The sequence below is a fragment of the Zonotrichia leucophrys genome, chromosome 3, assembly GCF_028769735.1.
Source record: "Zonotrichia leucophrys gambelii isolate GWCS_2022_RI chromosome 3, RI_Zleu_2.0, whole genome shotgun sequence".
Taxonomy (NCBI): Eukaryota; Metazoa; Chordata; class Aves; order Passeriformes; family Passerellidae; genus Zonotrichia; species Zonotrichia leucophrys.
In genome coordinates, this window is record NC_088172.1 from 62,607,130 (window position 1) to 62,628,415 (window position 21,286).

Consider the following 21,286-nt stretch of genomic DNA (forward strand, 5'->3'; position numbering starts at 1 on the left):
AGCTAGAAGATGAAAACTCATCTTTTGAGCGTAACTGGATGTCTTCAAATTTCCGTGACATGTTATGTACTAGAGAAAGGAAGTGGTTCCTAGTTCTCTCTAAAACTGAAGTACATCCTAAATTTTTTTGTGAAATACCCATTTGCATTCTTGCATTCAGGTATTGTATTTATTAACTCCTCAGCTGCACCAATTACCTTATGTGCACTATAAACATTGTCTGCAGTGTAGGTGTAGTGTACCAGATGGGATTGCTTACACATGCACAAAGGCAGCAGCGTTCTCAAACGTGCTATTTGCTGCCAAGATCAATATCAATTTTGTTAGTAGCCAAGTTAGCAAGTGAGATGCCTTTGACCAAATCCAAAATCACACAATGAAAGAGTGATGCTTGTTGTACAAGTCAGGAAGGCATTTAAAATGTATAATTGGCCAACAATCACCTGGAGACCATTGTGCAGCTCACTCTGCCTTCTAGGCTGCAGTCATTAAAAACTTGGCAGCTTCAGAAGCCAAAGGGGCAGTGAGACCTATTGCTGGGAGACTGGGAAGCCACATTCACTGGCCCATAATGTGTGCTCATAGACAAGTTCACATTTTTGAAGTATTTACAAATCCTGCTGCTTGGAACTCACAGGAATCCAGGTCTTAATTCAAGAATCTGTTAAGTGTTTGGGTCAGTCGTGGGTATGTGCAGAAGCTGGAGTTTTGGTGTAAGTGTTCTGTGGAAGGTAGGCAAGAAAGCCCTCCCTTAAGGAAAGGCAAAATGTTTCTGAAGTCTCAGTCTCTCAGTGGTCTTGTCCTTTCACGTTAAAAAGAGTCTGAAGAATGGATGACTTTCTGCAGACTTATTTTGGCTTTTTTTTTTTGAGATAATTTTGAGATAATTGGAAACACTACACTTAGATTTTTGAAGTGCTTTTAATGATGCTCCTTACAAAAGCAATGATGCTACTGTGGATAAAAGAACATTTTCTTATGGCTTAATAACTGAGTAGTGAGGCAGGAAATAGCAGGAAAAAAATGCTATTCAAAAGGAGAGAGATTACCAAAGGAGCTGTGCTGAGGTCAGTCTTCTTGGTCACTGATTTGCCAAATGATTGGTCAAAAATCCCTTTCTGATAATACTTTTTTACTGACTCAAGAGACTAACCCTGAGAGGGGATCTGTCACTGTCATGTAGACAAACAGCAAAATAGCTCTTTGATTGCTGTTGCTCCCAATCAATGCACTGATGGCTGTCTTGAGGTGTTAGGGGGACTGAATCTGGAAGAGGAGGGAAACCTGTGATAAAGACCTGGAAAACTCTCTTCTGAAGGGATCATCTGCTTCAGCAGTAGGATTAAAGAACTGTCTCTAGGTCATTGTAGAAAAATTCCATATGACAGGTTCCTAAGTACTTTGCTAATTTGAGTCCCACAAGCTCCCTTGTTTAAGCCTTTTCCAGAATTGTAACTCTGCTTAGAAGTTCCACTCTTCCCTTCTGAGAGGTTGTTTGCTTCCCAGTATATCTGTAAATACCTGGATAAATACTAATTGCCACCCTCTTTAAAATGATCTTGTGCATATATGAAGACACCCCCTAACAGAGTGTCAGGTAGAAAAAAAAGTATAAAGTTTGTTATTTTCAGAAACACTACTTTGAGCTACTGGTCCTGTCCTTAATACTTTGATTTCCCCTTAGAAGGTTTTTAGGCTACAGGTCATAAGATTTTTATGCTCATTTTTTTCTTTCTTCCTTTTTAATGTTAAGGACTTCTGCATAAGGTTCAGATTATTATGGAAATGCCCTAGAACAGGCCAGCTAAAGAAGGGAATCTGATTGCTTCTCTTTTAATAATTATGAGGTAATTAAATTCATCCATCAAAATCCATTTGTGCAGACGGTTTCTGCAGAGGGCTTGCACGAGGACTGGACTGTGAAAGAAGCCTCTCAGCCTTGGCCTTCACCAAGAATAGCTCAGGTTTGGAGGCCTTGAAGGCTCCATCCTTTCTGCAGTACAAGCAGTAAACCTGGAGCTGAACTTGCTGTATTTATGGCTTTACAGCACATGCAGACTCCATGTCTTCAAACTGGAGTCATTGCAATGGGCAGGTGGGCATTTGGCCCTGGAAGGAGTTTCACCACAGGAATTTATTTCTGATTCTATCATCAGCTCTCCTGTGCTTCTGCTCCACATGAGCTACATTGTTCCTGTCTGCTTTTCTTTGCCCCTTCCTTGAAGAAGCTCAGCCCCAGGCTGCTGCCTGAGCCCACACAGCCAAGGCAAGGTGGCTGGTGCTGTTCCTAGGGCTTCTGAAGGGCTGGAGAATCCACATCCTTTTCAGTGAAGGGGAGGGTGTTTCCAGTGTTTCACTTGTGCCCACTTGTGAGTTTATTTGGAATATGATCCAGACCTATGCAAATCCATCTAGGCTTTCATGTTCACTCACTGCACAGGGAAACCTTCACTTCTCTGTTTGTTTTTGGGCCTGCAGACACCACAACAGGCAGGTTTTTAACCAGGAACAGTCAGCCTGGTCATGTTGCCCTCTATGTAAGTTGAAGATACATTATCTTTAGTAACTCTGAGCAGCTCAGTATTGCACTGTATTGTTTTAGACTGCTCTGGAGAGCTGGGGGTGAGAGATCTGTTCCCAAGCTCACAGTTCCGATGGGAGATTTGTTTTGGAGCTTACAGGAAACATCAGTTAAGCCCCAGAACTTGGTGAGCTACAGGTCCTGCTAGCCTAGCCTCAGTTCCCAAAACAGTTTAAGTTGCATCCTGGTTTCAGTGTCTTTTGTTCATCTCTTGATTACTGTGGTTGGATCTGCCCTTCGTGGCTGTTTTCTGAAAACTACTGATATGAACACAGCCATTCTAGAGAGAAGGTCAGGAAAAGCTTTTTAAAATAAGCCCATCTCTGACCCATGTGCTGATAAAAGGCTTGTGCATTCTCTGTGGAGAGTTGCAATAAAAAAATATTATAAAGATAGCAGCAGGAGACAACAGGATAAGAACAAAGGCACAGAAGGCAGGAGGGGGACTGCTGTGCCTTCTCACTGCTGTATTCTGCAGCACTGAAAGCCAGCAGCTGCAGTGAGGTCTGCTGATGCTATTTGCTTTTCTGAGATTTGTTTTCTCAGTTTGCTGTTATAACAAGCCCACTAGATTGTTACTGGACACTTTGAGGGCTAAGCTGGGGCAGGCAGTTGCCAGTCCAGGTCAGCCCATGAACAAGTGTGCACATTGTGGCTGGCAGTGCTGTGTCAGGACAGGAGATGCACGATGATGATGCAGGAGACCAGCTTCAGAGACACCTGAAGAAGCCTTATGCTGGAGGGACCTGCAGTTCTGCCTAAGGAGGAGGTTCAAGGTGGCAATGGTGGACTGAAAGCGCTGATTCCAGGCCTGTGTGGCTCTGTGCTGCAGGTACAGCCCTGCAGGGCAGTGTGGGGTCTGACTCACAGGCTGCTGCAGGGATTGCACACAGTGCTTTGGCCTCTGAGGGCAGGCAGGAGAGTCTGCCACAGCTCAGCCCTCCTCTCCAAGGCACTGAATTTGTCCAGGGCAAAAGAGTGCCCAGTTACATCTAATGCCTTTTCAGAGGGGTTTGCTCTGGCTTGTCCTTCTTGTGAAAGACAACAACTTCAGTTTTTTTCGTTCCTCAGCTTCAGACCTGCGATGCTTTGGCACTTAGAGATGTGCACACAGACCATAGGGACATGCTGCACTCTTGTTCTCCTAATCACATCCTGGACTTCACTGTATGGAAGGTTTTTCTGCCCAGTGGCTCACTGTCAAGTCAGGTGTTTATGCTTGGGGCAAGGTGTTGCCTGAAGAAATGTAGCTCCTTTCATCTGGTTAACATGGCTAGCTCAGAGTTGCTTCACATGGGGAAATCTAGTTTGCCTAGTTCACACTCAGAAGAAACATGGTTCATCAAGTGCTGTTTGAAGCTCCAGCCCTTGCATGTGTTTAGCCTGTTCTCAGGAAGGATGAGCCAATGAACCAATGACTTAGTTGTATTTGGTAAATCAGTTTTACTAATGCTGCTATCCATTCTGGTGCATAAATTCCCCCACAATCCATACTGAATGCTAAAAAATTTGCTTCCCTTTTGTTTAAAAACACATATTAGTTGCAGTTTGGACATTTGGAGCCTTTTGAATATTTAGACTGCATCAAACACAACAAAATGAAGCGTGGAGAACATGGCAGATGCCACTTTCTGGAACTATGGAAAATGGAAGGACCCTTGATATATTCTTCTCTGGCCTTGCTCAGAGAGGAGGTTTGAGGAGGATGACATCCTCAAGGATGACAAAATGATTTGTCTGAAGATGGAATAAACTTAAATCTGGGAGTTCTGAGGTCAAGTCTCTATGTGTGCCCTTCAATGCAGTTATTGAAGATGTACTTGTGCTCCTGTCTTGGGCCTTTACCCTCCTCTTCCCAAAGAAATATATATAAAAATTTGGGGGTGTAATCTCTGCTAGCAAATCTATAATGTCTGGTCATCAAGCAAAATGGTGGGAATAAGCATGGACTAGGGCCTGGTTATTAATGTACAAATTCATGTCCCACACACTGCCCTAAGTACCTGTTAGCATATGGACATATGGCTGCTCACTGATGCATTCAAAGATCAATTTTTCCTTTGGTCTACTTCTGCTGGATGTCTGTTTCCTGACTGATGCCTAACAGCATCCCTCTGGATGGTGTTGTCCAGGTACTGTAAAGCAGACTTTGCCAGCAGATGGGCTGGCAGAGCCATGAGATGCAACCTTGGTTGCTTTGCTGATCGTGTCTCTCCCTTTTGATCTCTTTGGCCAAATACCAGCCACAGGAGAACTGCAGTAAAGGTTTAGTCAAGAGAAGGAAAAGAATAGCATTGACTGAGGCTGAGTTTAAAATCTTTTATTATTTAGCTTTGCCAAACAGATAATGGAATCTGAAGTTGATTTGCTAAAATGTTTTGAAGTGGATGCCACCCCTGCCTGAGACAAAGAGGACCTCAGTGGCAGCAGGGACCTTAGGCTATGGCAGCAGTTCAAAAGAACACTTTTAATTTTGTATGCAACAATGTAAACTTCAAAAATAGTAAACTATAACCTTTCCCCCCCTTTTTACATAGCATGTGATCTATCACAGATAGAAATTTAATGGCGAACCAAAATCGCGTAAGTAAACATCCTGGTGCTTACAAGTTTCATAAAAAGTGTTACATTTGATGTAAATATCTTACATTTTTAACTCTTAACACTCACAATTATGGAGTAAAAGCAACTGGCGATTCACCCCCTTAGTCCATGCTCTCAGACTGTACATCAGCAACCACGCTCTTGCCAGCCCCTTGGATCATTTTCCGTCAGATCGTCCCACACGTGACCGAGATTTCCCTTCCCCACATTGGCATTGATCAAGCGCAGCTCCGCACAGGGGTCAAACCTGTGAGGTGAGAAGAGAACCAGGTCTCCTGCGCCCGCCCTTGCAGTGCCCTGTGCCCCACGCTCCCACAGGAGCCACGGCGTGCGCGGGAGGCACGTCCCGGTGGCGGTGGGAACGTGGGGTCCGCCGGGGCCACCAACCTGAGCCCTGCCCTTGCAAGTGCCTCGCAGCAGGACCTGGTTCTGCGTGGATAAAGACAAGAGTTCTGTAGAAGGCACTGGATTTCTCTTGCATGATTTTAAACGTGGACTACAGTCATTTGCAGAATAAGGAGATTTGGGCTCTAGACTGCTTTCTCTCTATGCTTTAGTGCAAGCATTTTTTGCGCTTGAATTTTCCCTGTTTGCAGCGCAACATGCGCTCACCTACATAGAGGGATTTCTAAATCTTCCTTTCGCTCTTCCCCCCCTCTTCCTGTCCCCCAAAAAGTTTCCCTATTTTTTTGCTTCTTGAAAACTTTCAAAGTACAGCTCTGGTCAAAAATAAACATGTGATGTAGCATAGCATTTGTTTCTTTTAAATCACAGTGTGCAATGCATCATTCAGTACCTAATGTTCAAAATGTCTGCCCTGCTTTTCATGAAAGTCATTCTTTAAAATAGCCTATGCAAATATATTTTGACTATATATTACATTCATTTAAAAAGAGAAGAGAGGTTCTTGGTTTGCAGTTTTTTTCAGTGTACTACTTAAGTGAAAGGTCAGATGTGAAAAAAGTACAAGCAAACTGGACATGCCAAGACTTGATGCTTTAGATGGTGATCATATCAAAACTGTACAGGTATGTACACCATGTTGGACAGGTGTGCTTCTTCCCAAGAAAATACCTTTGCATCATCATATATAACGTTAACCACAAAGTTTTGGTAAAAAGAGCATTTAATGAGCAAAGGATGACATGGAAGGGCGAGTTCTCCGGCTTTTATTAGGCAGTCCTGAAGCAATGTCTCCATTCCCTTCGGGAATTTCTTCCTTCTTCCGTACTTTGAGACGTGTGAGGAGCTTTATTACCCAGACATCCCATTCCTCTGGCAAGAGCAGCAGGAGGAAGCCCAGGCCAATAATGATGATGGCGATGACTCGGACACTATTGAAGACAATTTCACTGGTGTAGTGATCAACAACTGTGTGGGACATTGAACGGGTGTCATTACACGGGAAAAGGCTTTAGGACAGCATCCCCTTCCCTCCCCCTCGCCTCCCCAACTCTGAGGGCTGGCTGTGGCAGGAGAACACGGCCATGGAGGCAGTGTTGGCAAGGGCACTCTTTCCTGCTGGTTCAGCACACAGCAGGGTACGTCCACCCACATTGCAGGAACTCCTGCTGAGGTGCAGGGACACAGAGAAAGGGGCATTCCCCTTCCCTGCACAGCAGCTCCTGGTTGCAAATTTTTCTTGTCACCCTGAGTGCCCTGTGAAGAGACCCTGCTGAGCCTTCCACACGCTCTGGAGGGATCACACCTTTGGTAGCCAAATCTGCCAGAGCAGTACCCAGCTCTGTGTGCACTTAGTGTGAAGCTGGGAGCTGCCACCTGCACCCTGGCACCAGCTGAGCGTGCTGGGTTTTAGGAGCTGCTTTAGGCTGGGATTGTGCCTGCACTCCCCTGCCCAGCCCTCTCAGACTCTGCAGTCTCTTGGCTTTCACTAAACTTCAGAAAAACTGTCAGAGAAATATACCATGCCATGTCCAAAACTGAACTGTCCAATGTTCTTGGTAAACACCCACAGTGTTATTTACCAAGGCAAGCAGAGTTACTATTACATATCTGCTCTAAAATGTAAGCAATTATATCTGTTTGAATTTAGTGTTAAGCCTGTCTTGAAGACATCATTAAGAACTGATTTCTGCTTTATCCAGGGGTTTTTATTCCAGCCCAGAGATGAATGTCTTCAAATCTACTTTGTTTTTCAGTATGCAGGCTTCTTCGGACAGTAATTTAAAAACCAATTTTAGGGATTATGAATATTCATATAATATTATACAACACATAATTTACACATAAAGAATAAATTTTTAATCAGTGTCATCTCTGTAAGTCTTTGAGAGAAGGTGCAAAACATGTTTAATAAATCTATTTTCTTTCATCCCGGCTGTGTATTTGAAAGGCCACAGATTTAATGTATTCATTAAGATACAAAAGACAGAAAATCTTACCTGCATTCACAGGGACACTCAGTACAATTCCAAGAGAAATCAAGGTGGGGTAGGTAATAGCAATCCCAAAATTTAGTAGAATATTGAATGCTGGTGAAGGAAAGAAAAATGTCTTTTAGTACAGTGAAATTAGGCAGAAGGAATGTCACTTGAAACACTTATCCTTTATTACTCTATTTGTTGTTCAAATAAAGGGTACATAAGCATCTGTTGTTTTTCCTGAAGAGGACAAAGCTTTGTCTGATGCATGGCCACCTCACTGAGACATTGCTGTTTCTGGGGAGCTCTGTATCCCTCTGGAGCCCAGTGGCAGGATCAGGGAGGGTTTTGGGTACAGCCTGTCTCTCAGCATCATGTGCAGTAACTCCCACTCTTCATACTGATCCAGTGATCCCCTTGCCCTTGCTGAAAGACTTAACACTCCTCATCTGGGAGATTTCAGCAGAACAGGAGCTTCTGTCTGGGTGCTTTTTTGTAGAAAAGCTGCCTCCAGCTGCAGGTAGAAGACGCTGTAAATCTAACCCTCTTCCAGGCAGGAACTTGCTAAATATAATTTTGTACAATGAAATTATACTCTCATTACTATGGAATGATTATAATATCACTCCATTGTAATACCATACACAGTTTGTGGGGTGTTTCATGACAAATTAATAATTGCTTTGGATCAAATTTGCCCTTGTTTTAAGGTGATCAGCTTTAGCAGAGTCAGGAGAGCCTTGCCAATACTGAGCTTGTTGGGAGCTGGAGCTTTGATTGTCTTCCAGTAGTACCCATGTATTGCACATGCCAGGGATTGCTTGTCAAGTTCTGCACCACTTTCTTACAGACAGCTTCCTCTGAGTCCACTGATAAGTAACCTGGAGGTACTTCTGAAGTTGTGATTGTTCAGGGTAAAAGGAGCTGGGACTCAAGACAGAGGTAGAGAAGAGCTATTTCCAGTGGGAATTAATGTTTCAGGAGAGGGGATTCCATTATTCCAGTGTAGGGACCAACTATGGCAGTAAGTCAACACACCTAATTTAACAATGGATAATATCATGTTTCTGGTTACCTTTAAAACTTAGATTGGCATCCCTCCCCTCTGGGCTCCTTTGGTGACACAGCAGTGGCAGCAGAAGAGAGAATTGCCACTTATCAAAATTTCCATCACTGTGCAACACTACAATTTCACAAGTTTCCTCCTCTTTAGGAGTAGCAATTAGTCCAGGCAGCAGAAGCATTGGAGTCTGGCCTTGTCAAGCCTGGCCTAAGCTCCTTACTGTGGGGATGCTGATGAGCCCCAGATAATGCCCCTCCCAGCAGGCTGCTTCCATCACAGCCCAGGCAAGTGTTACCTGTCTCTGTCACACAGAGTTCATGAGTAGCAGTTGGGACAAGCTTCACAGTTTAGTTCCACAGTCCCTTCTAAAGAGACCCACTGTGTTTTGGTATGGTAAGAATAGCAGAAGCGAGGTCTGCATTGGCCCTAGGAATGGACCCTCTCATAATATCTCAAGTTAATTATTAAGTTGAGAAGGGAAAACAACTCCAGTACAGGAGAGGCTTGCAGTTTCCACCAGTGGCCAGTTTCTGGCACCTTCCTCCACCCCCAGCAGTGTGAGAGCTCCCCCATGTACTCACTCAATAAGAGAATTGAAAATCCGCAGAGGTTCCCCCAAGGAATGATGTCAAAAGAGCTCCAGTACTCCACTTTGGTAAAATAAAGGATGACAGGAATACAGGTAACGAAGAGGACATTGAAGACAGCTAACACAGACAGGAATAAGGCAGCTTCTCCAAATTTAGCACTGCCCAAAAGAAGTTTGAATAAAACCTAAAAGAGGAAAAGACATGGGTTTAATTTTCTTGCACCACCATCCCTGGAGGGCTGGTGTTCTGTTCTAGCACCTGTGCAGGGATGCTTGCCAGAAACTGGGTATGGCTGCTCGTGGAACTATGGTGAGCAGCTTGTGTGGCCCAGCCTTCCCTCTCCTGGCACCCCTGGAACACAGGCAGGGGCAGCTGCCAAATGAGTCCATGCAGAAAGGGCATTCAGCACCTTCGTCTGTGCCTGTCCTAAAAGGAAAGGTCACTAACCTCACTTAGACCCTTCAGCCCTAGCTTAGACCCTTCACTATTTCACCTCCAGAAAACTTGACATTAAGAAGACTATGGAGCAGGGCAGGGGGAGGAGATGAAGCAGTCTAGATGAAGAATCTCCCTGCATGAGACATCACTGGTCCAGGCTTTGGACAAGCACAGTCCATGCTGACTGGCTGTCCTTCCACTTTCTCCCAGGAACTCATCTCCAGGAGGCAGATAGAGCAGCAGCCCCATGGCCCAGAGTGCAGATGCAACCTGGGCAATGAGACTGCAGGGAGGGATTTAAAAGCTTTGGTTTGTTAATAATGGGAAAAGAAAAGAAACAAACCAGAAGAAATGAGGGCTGTGAGCAGCCCATGTGTGGCTGGGGACTGCCTGTGGACAGGTCCTGTCTGGAGTCTGCATTGGTTTTCACCACAGAGCTGCAGAGATTCTGTTGGATACCATGGTTTGGGAACAGTTTTCCTCTGCTGCTGGCTGCAGACCAGGACAGCCAATGGACTGTGACTGAGTGGTTTGTGCAGCACTGGCAGTCCCCCCCACCAGTGTCAGTTCTCTCCTTTGCCTACACAGAGCAGGCAGGGCTGCAGTGCCAGCAGGGCTCTGCCATTCCCCCATCCCATCACTGGCCAGTGCAGCTGGGATGCTGCTCTGCAGTATGGAGCAAAATGTCCCAAAAGCCACCTACTGCTCATGTGCCACCTGAGGACAGCTGTTGTGTTGCCCCCAGCAGGGTCACTTCGACCTATCCTACCCCAGATGGGCTCTGCTGCATGTGTGAGACCTGTCTGCCTGTAGATCTGCCTGCCCCTTTGGCACACACAGCTCATGGGAACTGAGCCAGACTCTGGAAAGCAAGAGCAGGGTGGCAGCAGCAGCAGTGGCAGCAGCAGCAGTGGCAGCAGCAGTGGCAGCAGCATGTGCTGCACAACAAGCTGCAGAGCTTCATCTGCCCTGGCATGCAGAGCACACTGCAGGGCAACACCCTGCTGGCACTGCCACCACCACCCTCCTGTGCCCAGGCAGGTGGAGCAGCCCTGAGACTCCTACTCCCAGAAAGAGTGGCAGGGTCATGGGAAAGGGAACACACCCAGGCTCTAGCCTTTAATTTTCTCGGGTCTGGTGGGCCATGTCTTTGGTCCTGCAAGGAAACGCTCTCTTAGAGGAATGAGCTGTATGAAACTTCCTGACTTTCCTAATGTAAGAGATGGTCTGATCTGACAAAGTGAGCAAAAAGCATCACAGCACTGTGCTGAGGGGCACAGGCAGATGCTTCTCAGTTTGGCAAGTTTCCCTGGACTGCTGGTGTTAGGGCTGCAGGGCTCTCCTGGCCAGTTCCTGTTGGATGACTGGTACAGTGCAACTCATGAGACCAGATGTCTACACCTCCTCCTGATCTACACATCCGAGCCAGGGTGTGCAAACCACACTTACAAATGCTTATTCCTCACTGTGGACTGTGGCTCTGAGCACTACAAGCAGCTCACAGGCAAGTGCCCAGAAGTGTCCCAGGCTGAGTGAAATGGCTCTGCTCAGCAGAGAAGGCTGCATCTTACACATAGTGCAGCTCATCCAGCTGCTCAGGATGAGGTCTTGAGTCATAGGCACGTGCTCTGCATGTTAAGGATGCAATTGCTTCCATGATAAGAATGCTTTCAGCCCAACACAGGCTACATATGTTACTGAAGGAGGATTGGCAAGGGGAGGTAACCAAGTGACTCAAAGAAGCTAAATCTCTGCAGGGTGCTTCCAGAATGAGTGCTTGAATCCAGGATCTATGGAAAAGGAGCTTCATTTTTTATGAAGGTGGGACATCTGTAAATCCTCCCCCTGCTGGAGGAGCACTGGTGAAGACCATTCCAAGGAAATAGGAGATTTTATCCTAAGAGAGAGCAGACATCAAAGCAAGGGAACACCTGGATGCAGTGCTGCAGAGCAGTGTGTTTATGGCAGAGCTCTCTAAGAAGGGCACATGGCACTGAACTGCACAGGGGTTTGCAAGTAAGACAGGAACAGCCAAAGTGAGTGATGAGGGTGGCAGGCATCTCTCTGGGGGGAGAGATCTAGGTGTGCTTACCTTGTAGAGAGCAGACATTGAGGCAGAGCCCACCACCAGGGCTATCCCAATAACGGAGTGGCTGTGAAACCCATCGGCGTACGTCATCATAACTATCCCTGCAATAGCAAATATAGCAGCCACAATCTGGTTGGAGACAAAGAAAGCAAGAAAGTGTTACTAGACAACCCCCATGATGGAGAAACAGGCAATGCAGATTTACATGCACAGTATATCTGCATCATTTGCTTATGTAGAAAATAGTAGCAAGCCTGGGCCAATACCAGATGCTGTCTGCCCTCGTGGATCCCCTGGCTGCAGGGAAGCTGCAGGAAGAGCTGCAAAGGAGTGGCTGCTCCAGGCATGTGTGACAGGCCAGACTGCAGGGCTCAGTGCCTCCGACTGAGCTGAAGGGGGGATTTAATCTCTGTCACTGTGCTTCCCCATCACTGGGTGCCTGCAGCCTGTGCATGACAATAATACACAAGTAATAATTCCCTGCAGCTTGCAGAAAAGGCTTCGAGTCCTGTTGAAGTTTTGGAGAAAAAAGGTTATAGAAATAAACAGGGGAATAAAATTCATACAACTGCTTTCCAGTCTAGACGAGTCATTTCAGGAGTAGGAGGAGGTTTTTCCCAGCCAGCTATGCACACTGCAATGCCTGAGGGGCATCTCCCAAACAGAAGGAACATTCACAAAGGCAGGGGACGCACTGCCCCGATTTACCAGGGTGTGCAAGAAAGCCCTGGCTTCTCTGGGATTGTCCTTCAGCCTCTCAGGGTGTTAATTCTGGGGTGAATAGGGCTTTCTGTATGCCCAGGCTTCCTGGCTCTGCAGGGCTGTGGGGGATGCCCTGCTTACAGCACGTGCCTTTTGGCTGCACACTCAAGGTGATGCCTCCAAGATGACTGAGTCTAGTCTATTTTGATCCACAGATGGGTAAGTGCCAGCCAGCTGTCCCCTCTGGCAGGACCAGACTGGGGTTTTAAGCCCCATCCACAGGCTGCAGCTGCCTACACATCCATGAGCCTCTTCTCATTTCTCCTGCTTCCCACCAGAGATACTGGGGCTGCTGTGAAGATGCAGGGGAAGGTCTGTGTGCCAAGCTCTGCTGCTGCCCGAGCAGCAGGGTGTGGTGAGGTACCTCTTTGCCAGCTGCAGGTCCCAACCCCAGCAGCACCAGCAGCCTCTTCCCTGGCTGAGCTGGGGCTGGTGCCAGGGGACTCCCATACACCAGACAATCACTCAGCAGATCCTTCCCTCACACTGATATCAACACCTTCAATTTCCCCTAACACAAAAATATCCCATTTTTGAAAAAATAAAAAAGTATCAATTTCTCCACAGAGGTTGCTGTATAATGGCAAGGATGGCATAAGACAGAATACTGATTTATGGCTTGACCAGGGTGGAGCCCAGCACCAACAGCAAAGGCTGGGTATCCACACTGCAGATTTGGAGAGGTTCAGATACAGCATCTTGGCTTGCAGCCCTGTTGGCATCTGGTCTCTCTATGCACAGCTGTGGGGCATAATTTGTAAAGTGAAGTTTTGTGATGGTGTAACTGAGTCCTATGGTCCAGGACAGGCTACTTTTTAAGGCAAAGAGAGAACCCCACCCTGCATGGCTCTGCAGCAGTGTGGGGCAGTTCTCTCACCAGTGTGCTGGTGCTTGTCAATTAAAAATTCAGACAATCCGTATGGCTTCAGAAGCACAAGAAAAAAGTTCATTGCATGAGACTAGCATGAGGCAGGTGCAGAACAAGGAAAAAGAGATTTGCCTTCACCCAACACATAATTAGGTGAAGGAAAGCTTTGCCGTTGCACCCTGTGGATGTGAAAAGTTTACAAGGATAAACTCATGGAAGAAAAAAATTCCATCAACGACTATTAGCTATAGAAACACTGCTTCCATCTCAGGAAGTCCTTGAGCCTCAAATTGTTGGAGGCTGGAAAGTCTCTTGAGGAAATATCATGACAGGCTTTTCCTATTTAGACAGATTTTTCTACTACAGGCAGCTGGTGCAGGCAGGATTCTGGGGCAGAGGCACCTTTGCTCTGACTCACTGTGGCTCTTGGGAGAGCTGCAAGGTGCATGGCTCAGGCTTAGCTGAAAGATGGCAACTCTGTGCCTTCCTTCAATATCACCTATGCTACAGATGAGTTGACAAAGAGTGGAAGATGCAGTATTTCCTGCAGCATCTGCTGCAGGTGTGGCTGTCCTCCTGTGAGCTGTGTGGGGCTTGTCCAGCCTTCACTGGAGGGCTGAGGAGAACCACAACCACATTCCAGCTGTGGCACCCAGCTGGCAGCTCCAGGTGTGTGGGAGGAGGAAGCCTGGCTCATCCCCCTAAGGCAGCTGTGATGCCTCTGCACTGGAAACCTGGGGGTGCATGCATGAACTGCAGAATGAAAAGTCTCCAGCTTTGCTTCTAACATCAGGAGCTGATCAGCTTCAGAGCACCTTCCAAGAGCCTTGTTAGGAGATGTATTTCCAAGTGCCACAGGCAGATGTGCTTGTCTGTATGTTATGCACACAGGAGGCACTTGCAGGTGATGGCTCTCTTGGATCCTGAGCTGTTTTATTCATTGTACCATGGAGGGAAACACCAAAGTCAAAGATCAAAGCAAATAAATGCAGTCTGCAAACAGTTCTGCTGGGGCAGAGGTCCTTGCCTCTTCCATCAAGTGTGTCACAAGTGTCAGATGGGTCTTGGCCTCCCTTTGCAGTGTCCTGTTGACCTGCCAGGGGTGCCACAGACACTTTCTCAGAAAGCCTGTCAGCCTTTCTATCCGGCACATTGTTAGTGGTGGTGACAGGCTGCTCACAGCACAGTGCCACAGATGTCTCAGCACAGCAGGGTTTGCAGAGGCAGTGCTGCAGGCACTTACAGCTTTATTATCTCTGGGTCTTTGGCAGCTCCCAGCCCAGCCAGTCATTCTCTGGGCACAATGAAGGGCAAGGGGGAAAAGCTCAACTTCATTAGGGGAGATGAAGGCACTTAAAAGTATCTGAATGGCAAGGATGTAATTGTTCTTACTTTAAATTCAAGCTAAATTGTGATTTATATGCTTAGAGAGCTAGTAGTTGCCCTTCTGAAGGCCAAGTAGGATAACTGTACTTGCTTTAACCCCACTGAGCAGCTGCCTTTCTCACCCTCTCTCTGTAAGTGGGCATGAACAGGGACACCCAAATGTGCAGTCAGAGCTTGGCTGTGGCATATCCATCCTGCTGCACTGGTGTGGGATGGAGCTGGAGTGTGGGAGGGCACTCTCCCCCTTGCAGCCTTGTCCGATACCCTCTCAAAGGGTGCTTTAGGAGGGTCAGCAGCTCTGACTGACACAGTGTGGCCCCGAGGCACCATGTGGGGCTGTGTGGTGGCTGCAGCCCCAGGTCACTCCCAGGGAAGCCCTAGCAGCTGTCTTTCCTGCTGGTTGCCAGTCCCAGGAAGAGGGCAGTGTACTGGGGTCATCCTAAGGCTGTCCCCCAGCACTGACACTCTGCCTGTTGCTTTTCACATGGGCTGTACAGAAAAGAGAAGAAAGAGGGAAGAAAATTATTCTCTCCAAGGACGCCATGCTATGTCCTCTGCAGACAGGAGTGCCCTGGCACTCCCACTGTGCCACACAAAGCTGAGTGGTAGAACTCTCTGCTGCCATGTGCCCTTCCAATCTCCAAGGACAAGTGCCTCCTCACTCTCACATTGCCACAGGTCAGGGTACCACAACTGCTTCAGAGCAAATAGCCCAGTCTGTCTGCAAACCCCTTCTCCCTGCACCCAGGTCCCTTGCTGGCCTGCCACCTGGGAAGGAGATAGCTTGTTCCTTCTTGGATTCAAGAGACAGCTGGGTTCCTTCTCAGGGAGCCCTCCTGCCACAATCTCACCAATGCCAGGTTCCACAGGGAGGGGCTGGAACACATGGCAGGGATATCACACAGCCACCACTGCTCTGGCCCCTCTTCTGCTGCTCTGCTTCACTGCTGCTTTCCCAAAGTAGCGCAGATAGGAAACAAAAGACAGCTGGACATGGCCAGGACCAGCACTTGGGTCTGCTTCTCTGCTCCTTCCCCTCCTTCTGCCCCTTTGGGAAGGGAGGCACACAGAACAGGATTCATCCCCCAGTGCCTGTCCCCTGCCATGGCACAAGACACCCTTCCCAAGAAGCTGCTGCAAAGTCCCTGACCATCCTGGCTTTTCCATCAACTCAGGAGAGCCCAAGAGCACCTCTAGCCCAGCATGTATGTGCCCATGTGGGTATCCCTGCACAGACAGGTTGGCTTCTTTCCCTCCACACCACAGCCCTATCCATGGTGGGATGTGGCGCATCCAGACTGAGGAACAGGCTGCAGGGGCAGACTGCAGTGGTCACCCCTCCATACACCACCTCTCCTGGTGTCCCACCACTGCTACACCTGAGAGTGCCACAAGAGAGATGAAGACACAAAAATACCTTTTTTTATTTTCATTTATCAAAATGGCCAGCACATCCAGCTTTGGTAACAATGAGACTTCCCCAGCTCCAGCATCATTTCAGGATAGCTTTGCTTCTGCATTCAAAAATCAGAGTTAATTTGTTTTGAGGGTAGGGCTACTTGGGCAGAGGGGTGGGCAGACACCAGCTGGCCACGCTGAGCTTTTGGCAGGTACATTTTGCAACCATCCCCTGAGCAGCCTCTTGGCTGCCACCACTGAAAGGCTGGCCAAGGTCTCCTGCCAAATTCTCCTGCCAGAGAGGAATACTTCCTGAAAAGTTAACTCTCAGCTATTCCATGCAACAACCTCTTCTTAGTACCACCAGCCAAGGTAAGTGAGCAGGGAGCTCCTCAAGTAGTGGGCAGGAGACAGGAATAATTACAGTTAGTGCTGTTGGTCCTGATTATTAATTAAGATTAATTGGTGAAGCAAGGGAAGAGGGACCCACTAGTGCCTTTTCCTTGCAGTTGCTCCTGGCCCTGGCAGTGGGTCCTTGGCCCTGGAGTGGTGGGTTACCCACCCACCCACTTTGCTGCCCAAGGATGTGATGTGCTGAGGGCTGCTGGAATGGCAGAAGGGTCAGCAGGGACCTGGGGGGTTTCTGATGAACCTTCTGCACATGGCTCTGCTGCTGCTGCATTGGCATTCACATGGGGTGCAGAACTAAAGGTGCAAGCAAACATTTGGGGTGCCACCACCACCAGAAGAGCAGCCTTGTGCTGCTGGCCAGATGCAAGTTGCTGTGGACACCAACCTTCCATCAGTGACACGTGCAGACATGTCTGGGCCCCGGCTGGGCGAGGGCAGCCCAGCTCTCCTCTCCTGCCTGCAGCTGCTGCACCTGACACAGGGGATGCAGAAGACAACTGTCCCACCCTGCAAGCCTGCTGTCACACGTGGGAAGGTGAGGGCCCTGGTAAATTCCCAGGATGGGACCAGAAGGGCATTGTGTGCAGGCAGGGCTTGCAAGAACACTCAGTTAGAAACACCCAGGTCTGGTGGCAGCCTGGGAATGGTCACTTGGAGGGCGCTGGCAGGGGCTGACACACATCCACAGCAGCATGGAGACAGCACATATCCTTTGTGACCCACTCTGGAGCAAGTCACCTCTTTCCTGATGGAATGTGCCCAAAGACACTGGGCTGGGGGCGCCAGGGGCTCCAGGAGCTCACAGGCACCCGGGAAGGCTGCAGGGAAGGATGCAGGGAAGGATGCAGCCCTGCTCCACAGGGACTTCTGTGCCCACACAGCTGTCTGCATGGGTGCTGCTTGACCCATCCGGCAGGAGGCAAGGGGTAAAGGAAAGACACAGGGGTGAGGGGGAAGAGGGGAGACAGAGATAAGGAGTCACTTACCCTCACTCCCATGAACCTGTCCCTCAGAACGATCCATGAAAGCAAGAACACAAAAGCTTTGTTGCAGCAGAACAACACGGAGACATCCGTAGTGTTTATTTTCTTTATTGCATGTAAGTAAAGGTAGTTTGTGAGTGTCCAAAGAACACCAAAGGGTGCTGCCTTGGTAAAAAACACCTTCAAAGTCAAGCCATTGTCTCCAAAAAATCGGCAGCACTCCCTAAAACAAGGAGAGAAAGGCAGTGTTATTACATAGGTCAGTCACAGTCTGCAGCAAATAAATGGCTTTTTTTGCTCCTCTTCTTTTCCTTTGGGGAAAGAGAGGCACACACCTTAAAGAGGAGGAGAAAAACAAGTTTCAGCTTCTGCTGCAACAGCCAGCACCTGCACAGAATACAAACAGGCAGGGGCTGCAAACAAGGGAGGGGGCTGCAAAGAAAGAGCAAAGGGAGAGGTGATGACAGGAGGTGAAATCTCACTCTTCCCACCAGTCCCTTCACAGTGAACATCTTGAAGCAGTGTGGGGCCATCCTCCTCCCTTCACCCCTGTGGGCACCAGGGTGCTGAGGGCCCAGGCTTGGCAGCAAAGCCCCTAGCTCCCTGCTCCTGCTGAAGCCATGGGAAGCTGTGCCCAGCTGATCTGCTGTGTGGGGCTTGGAAGAAGCCTTGCAGGAGCCTGGTCTGGGGTTTTTCCACCCAGGGGGAGGGACCTGGCTCAAATCTCCAGCAGCATCAGGGCAGGAGCAGGAGGGGGTGGCAGGCAGCTACCTGAGGACACAGTCTCAAGCTACGTCAGGGAAGGTACAGGTTGGATATAAGGAAGAAATTTTTCACTGTAAGAGTAATAAAGTACTGGAATGCTCTTCCCAGGGAGGTGGTAGAATCACCATCTCTGGGTGTTTAAAAAAAGACTGGACATGGCATTTGGTGCTATAGTCTAGTTGAGGTGTTAGGGCATAGGTTGGACTCGATGATCTTAGAGGTCTCTTCCATGCTCATTATCTGTGTGATTCTGTGGGAGGTGAGAACATGGCACGGCAGCAGCTGGGGACCCACTGGAGCAGCTGGAGCAGCAGTGGGGAGTCAGGAGCTCATGTGTGCACTCCAGGCTGGGGATGCTGTGAATGCCTGAGCAGGAGGCAGCCTGGGCAGGTTCAGCCCTGGCCCAAAGAGCAGAAGCACCAGCAGTCTGTCTGTGTCCCAAATGTAGCACAGGACACAGGAGGTGATGGGGTGCAGCTGGGCCCTGCTGGCAGGGCTGGCTTGGGGCTGCAGGGCTGGGGGGAACCCATGCTGCATGGAAATTCAGGAACACACAGAAGGGATGAAGCAGCCTGGGGGCTGGGGCTGTGCCAGCAGCCTGCAAGGTGTGTGTGGGGCAGCCAGCACAGTGCCCTGGCCTGCATTGCCATTGCTCACTCTCAAACTTGCAACCTCCCCCGGCGCCTGAAGTTCTTTATTGGGGTGTTCTGACAAAACCTGACCAGAATTAAATTTCCTGCTGACAATGATGGACAAATAGTTTTTCACTGCTGTCATGAATTTCAAGCTGTTTGTTTCCTGAGACTGGGCATGTAAAGATCATTATTTGGACACTGATGAAAGCATTGTTTTGATCCACTTTCCCAGAAGACAGGGCTGTACCAGATAAATACCTAAAAAAACCCCATCCATTCTTTGAGCCTCTTCAGATCTCTGCATCCACAAGTCTACATCTGCTACAGCAAGACTGCAAGGTAGAGGAAACACATTTTTTGTGTTTATTGGGTTTTGTTGCCTGCCAGGCTTTTGTATCAAATCATAGCTATACAGAGCTTGCCCATCTCTGGATGTGATGACCCTGTACTTTGGCTGCTGTACATGGACTCTTCCATTGGAGCTGCTGGTTCTGCATTGTGTCCCTCAGTGTCCCTTGTTCCCTGCAAGACTGCCTGCTGGCAGCAGCCTATTCCCTGCCAAACCTGTTAACTGCCTCTCTGAATCAGCAGAAGAGCTGCCCATCTGCACTGCAAACCAGAGCCTGGCCTCCCACCTGCTGGAGATGTGCTGGGCTGCTCAGGGATGCTCATGGCCCTGACAGATGCTGCCTGTGCTCAGCAGGATCCATTCTCCCCTTCCACAAACACTACACCCACTGCAGGTCTGGCCTCCAGTCCTGCACAGCGCTGGCTGTACCAGACACCTGCCACAGGGGACACAGGGAGTGCAAAGGGAAGCAGAGGCACACTGAAAAAGCCAGTCTCAAACTTCATTTAACCTGCTTCCTAAGACACCATGGAGGCTTTCACAGCCAGGTGTCATAGGCAGTCAGCCTCATGCTCTGAAAGCAAAAAAACATCAGCCCAGTTACAATTAAATGACATGAAGCAAGATTAGTATGGGAGGAACAGGAAGGCTGTACTCAAATGAAAGGACACAAATGGAATTTATGTTGGGATTCATCAAAAATGGAATTTATGTTGGGAAAAAATATTCCTCCTGCCAAAAATCTGTTCCCCACTTATAGAATTGGCTATCACTTTTTCATATACAGCAGAAACATGTGCTTTTACTGTCTTGTGGGTCCGATTCTTGTCTAGTACACACCACTGGATTCCTTTGGTATCACAGCCTGGATCCCTGAAGCATCCAGCGCAGTGCCCCAAAGGACAGGCTTGCCCTGACATGGATCAAGACCCTGAGCTGCAGTGCCCACTTTGGGAGTCTCTCTTTGCCCTATACAATACCAACAGCTCCTTTTAGCTGTTCTGGCTGGCTTCACCAAGTGTGAATTACATTCAAAGGCTGGCTCCAGCTTTCAAAGGAGACCTCCTCATGGCAGAGATTTCCTTACCCAGCACAGAGGACTCCTAGGGACGTGGAGGGTGCTGTCAGCCATGCACCCTGTTGTTCCAAACAGGGGCGCTCCAGCAGATGGGTTAGATGCTGTCTTGGACCTGGCACCCTCAGCAAAGCAAGAGGAGCATCTGGGAGAATGTGGCACGTTTTGTGCACCAGAATGACTACGTGCCATACAATAAACCTCTCACAATTAATCGTCTCCCCAGGTTTGCCACTGCTTACTGATTTTTCCTTGGTGCTGTAGCACAGCTTGTGAAGCCATACCAGGAAGAGTTTGATGAAGAGAGTTTTCAGTGAGTAATGGTAGATAAATAGTTATGGGAAGTGAGGCAGGACTGTGGTAGAACCTACACTGTAAGCTCAAAACAGTCAGGGATGGCTCCAGAAAAAGCAACCTTCAGCTTAAATATTTGGACAGAGCATTTGAACACAGCTGTTCCTGCTGTCCAATAATCTCTGGACCAGCACAGACACAGGCACATCCACCGTGTTAACCCCCACACTGTGTTAAAAGAAAAATTGTCATCTTAGACTGACCAAACCTATTCCTGGTCACATCACCAAAAATCCTGCACCTGCTGCTCTCACCTTTCTCCTCAACCCAAAGGCTGCTTTGCTACTCTCTTGATGCTTGCTTGCTGGGAACACCCTGCTCTGCTCATGGAACAGTGGGACTTTGGGTGTGGACAACAGCCAGTAGGGCTACAGGGGAAAGCAGATGTAAAGCTCAGGTGTGCCCTGGCCCTGTGGATCCCAGGTCATGCTGAGCATGGCTTCTCTTTGGCAGAGAAGCTGCCCTGCAGAGCCCCTCTGCTGAGATCATCTCCCCTATATTCTCTGTAATCCTCTATGTGAGGGGTAAATTCCTGCAAGTGTGGAGCTGTGTGC

At 48.4% G+C, this 21,286-nt stretch overlaps 1 protein-coding gene across 2 annotated transcripts in view; it reads right to left on the reverse strand.

Moving 5' to 3' along the window:
- Positions 1–4,886: 4,886 nt before the first annotated feature.
- The window catches only part of SLC35F3 (solute carrier family 35 member F3), a 162,578-nt gene continuing 146,178 nt past the window's right edge, over positions 4,887–21,286 (reverse strand). For both annotated transcript variants that reach the window (XM_064708506.1, XM_064708507.1), the window contains 5 exons: positions 17,558–17,777; positions 11,750–11,875; positions 9,211–9,403; positions 7,588–7,677; positions 4,887–6,556 (listed from right to left, as the gene is read on the reverse strand). In XM_064708506.1, coding sequence (XP_064564576.1) covers positions 6,312–6,556; positions 7,588–7,677; positions 9,211–9,403; positions 11,750–11,875; positions 17,558–17,777 — 874 coding nt within the window. In that variant the 3' untranslated portion in view covers positions 4,887–6,311. The remainder of the gene's footprint in view (positions 6,557–7,587; positions 7,678–9,210; positions 9,404–11,749; positions 11,876–17,557; positions 17,778–21,286) is intronic.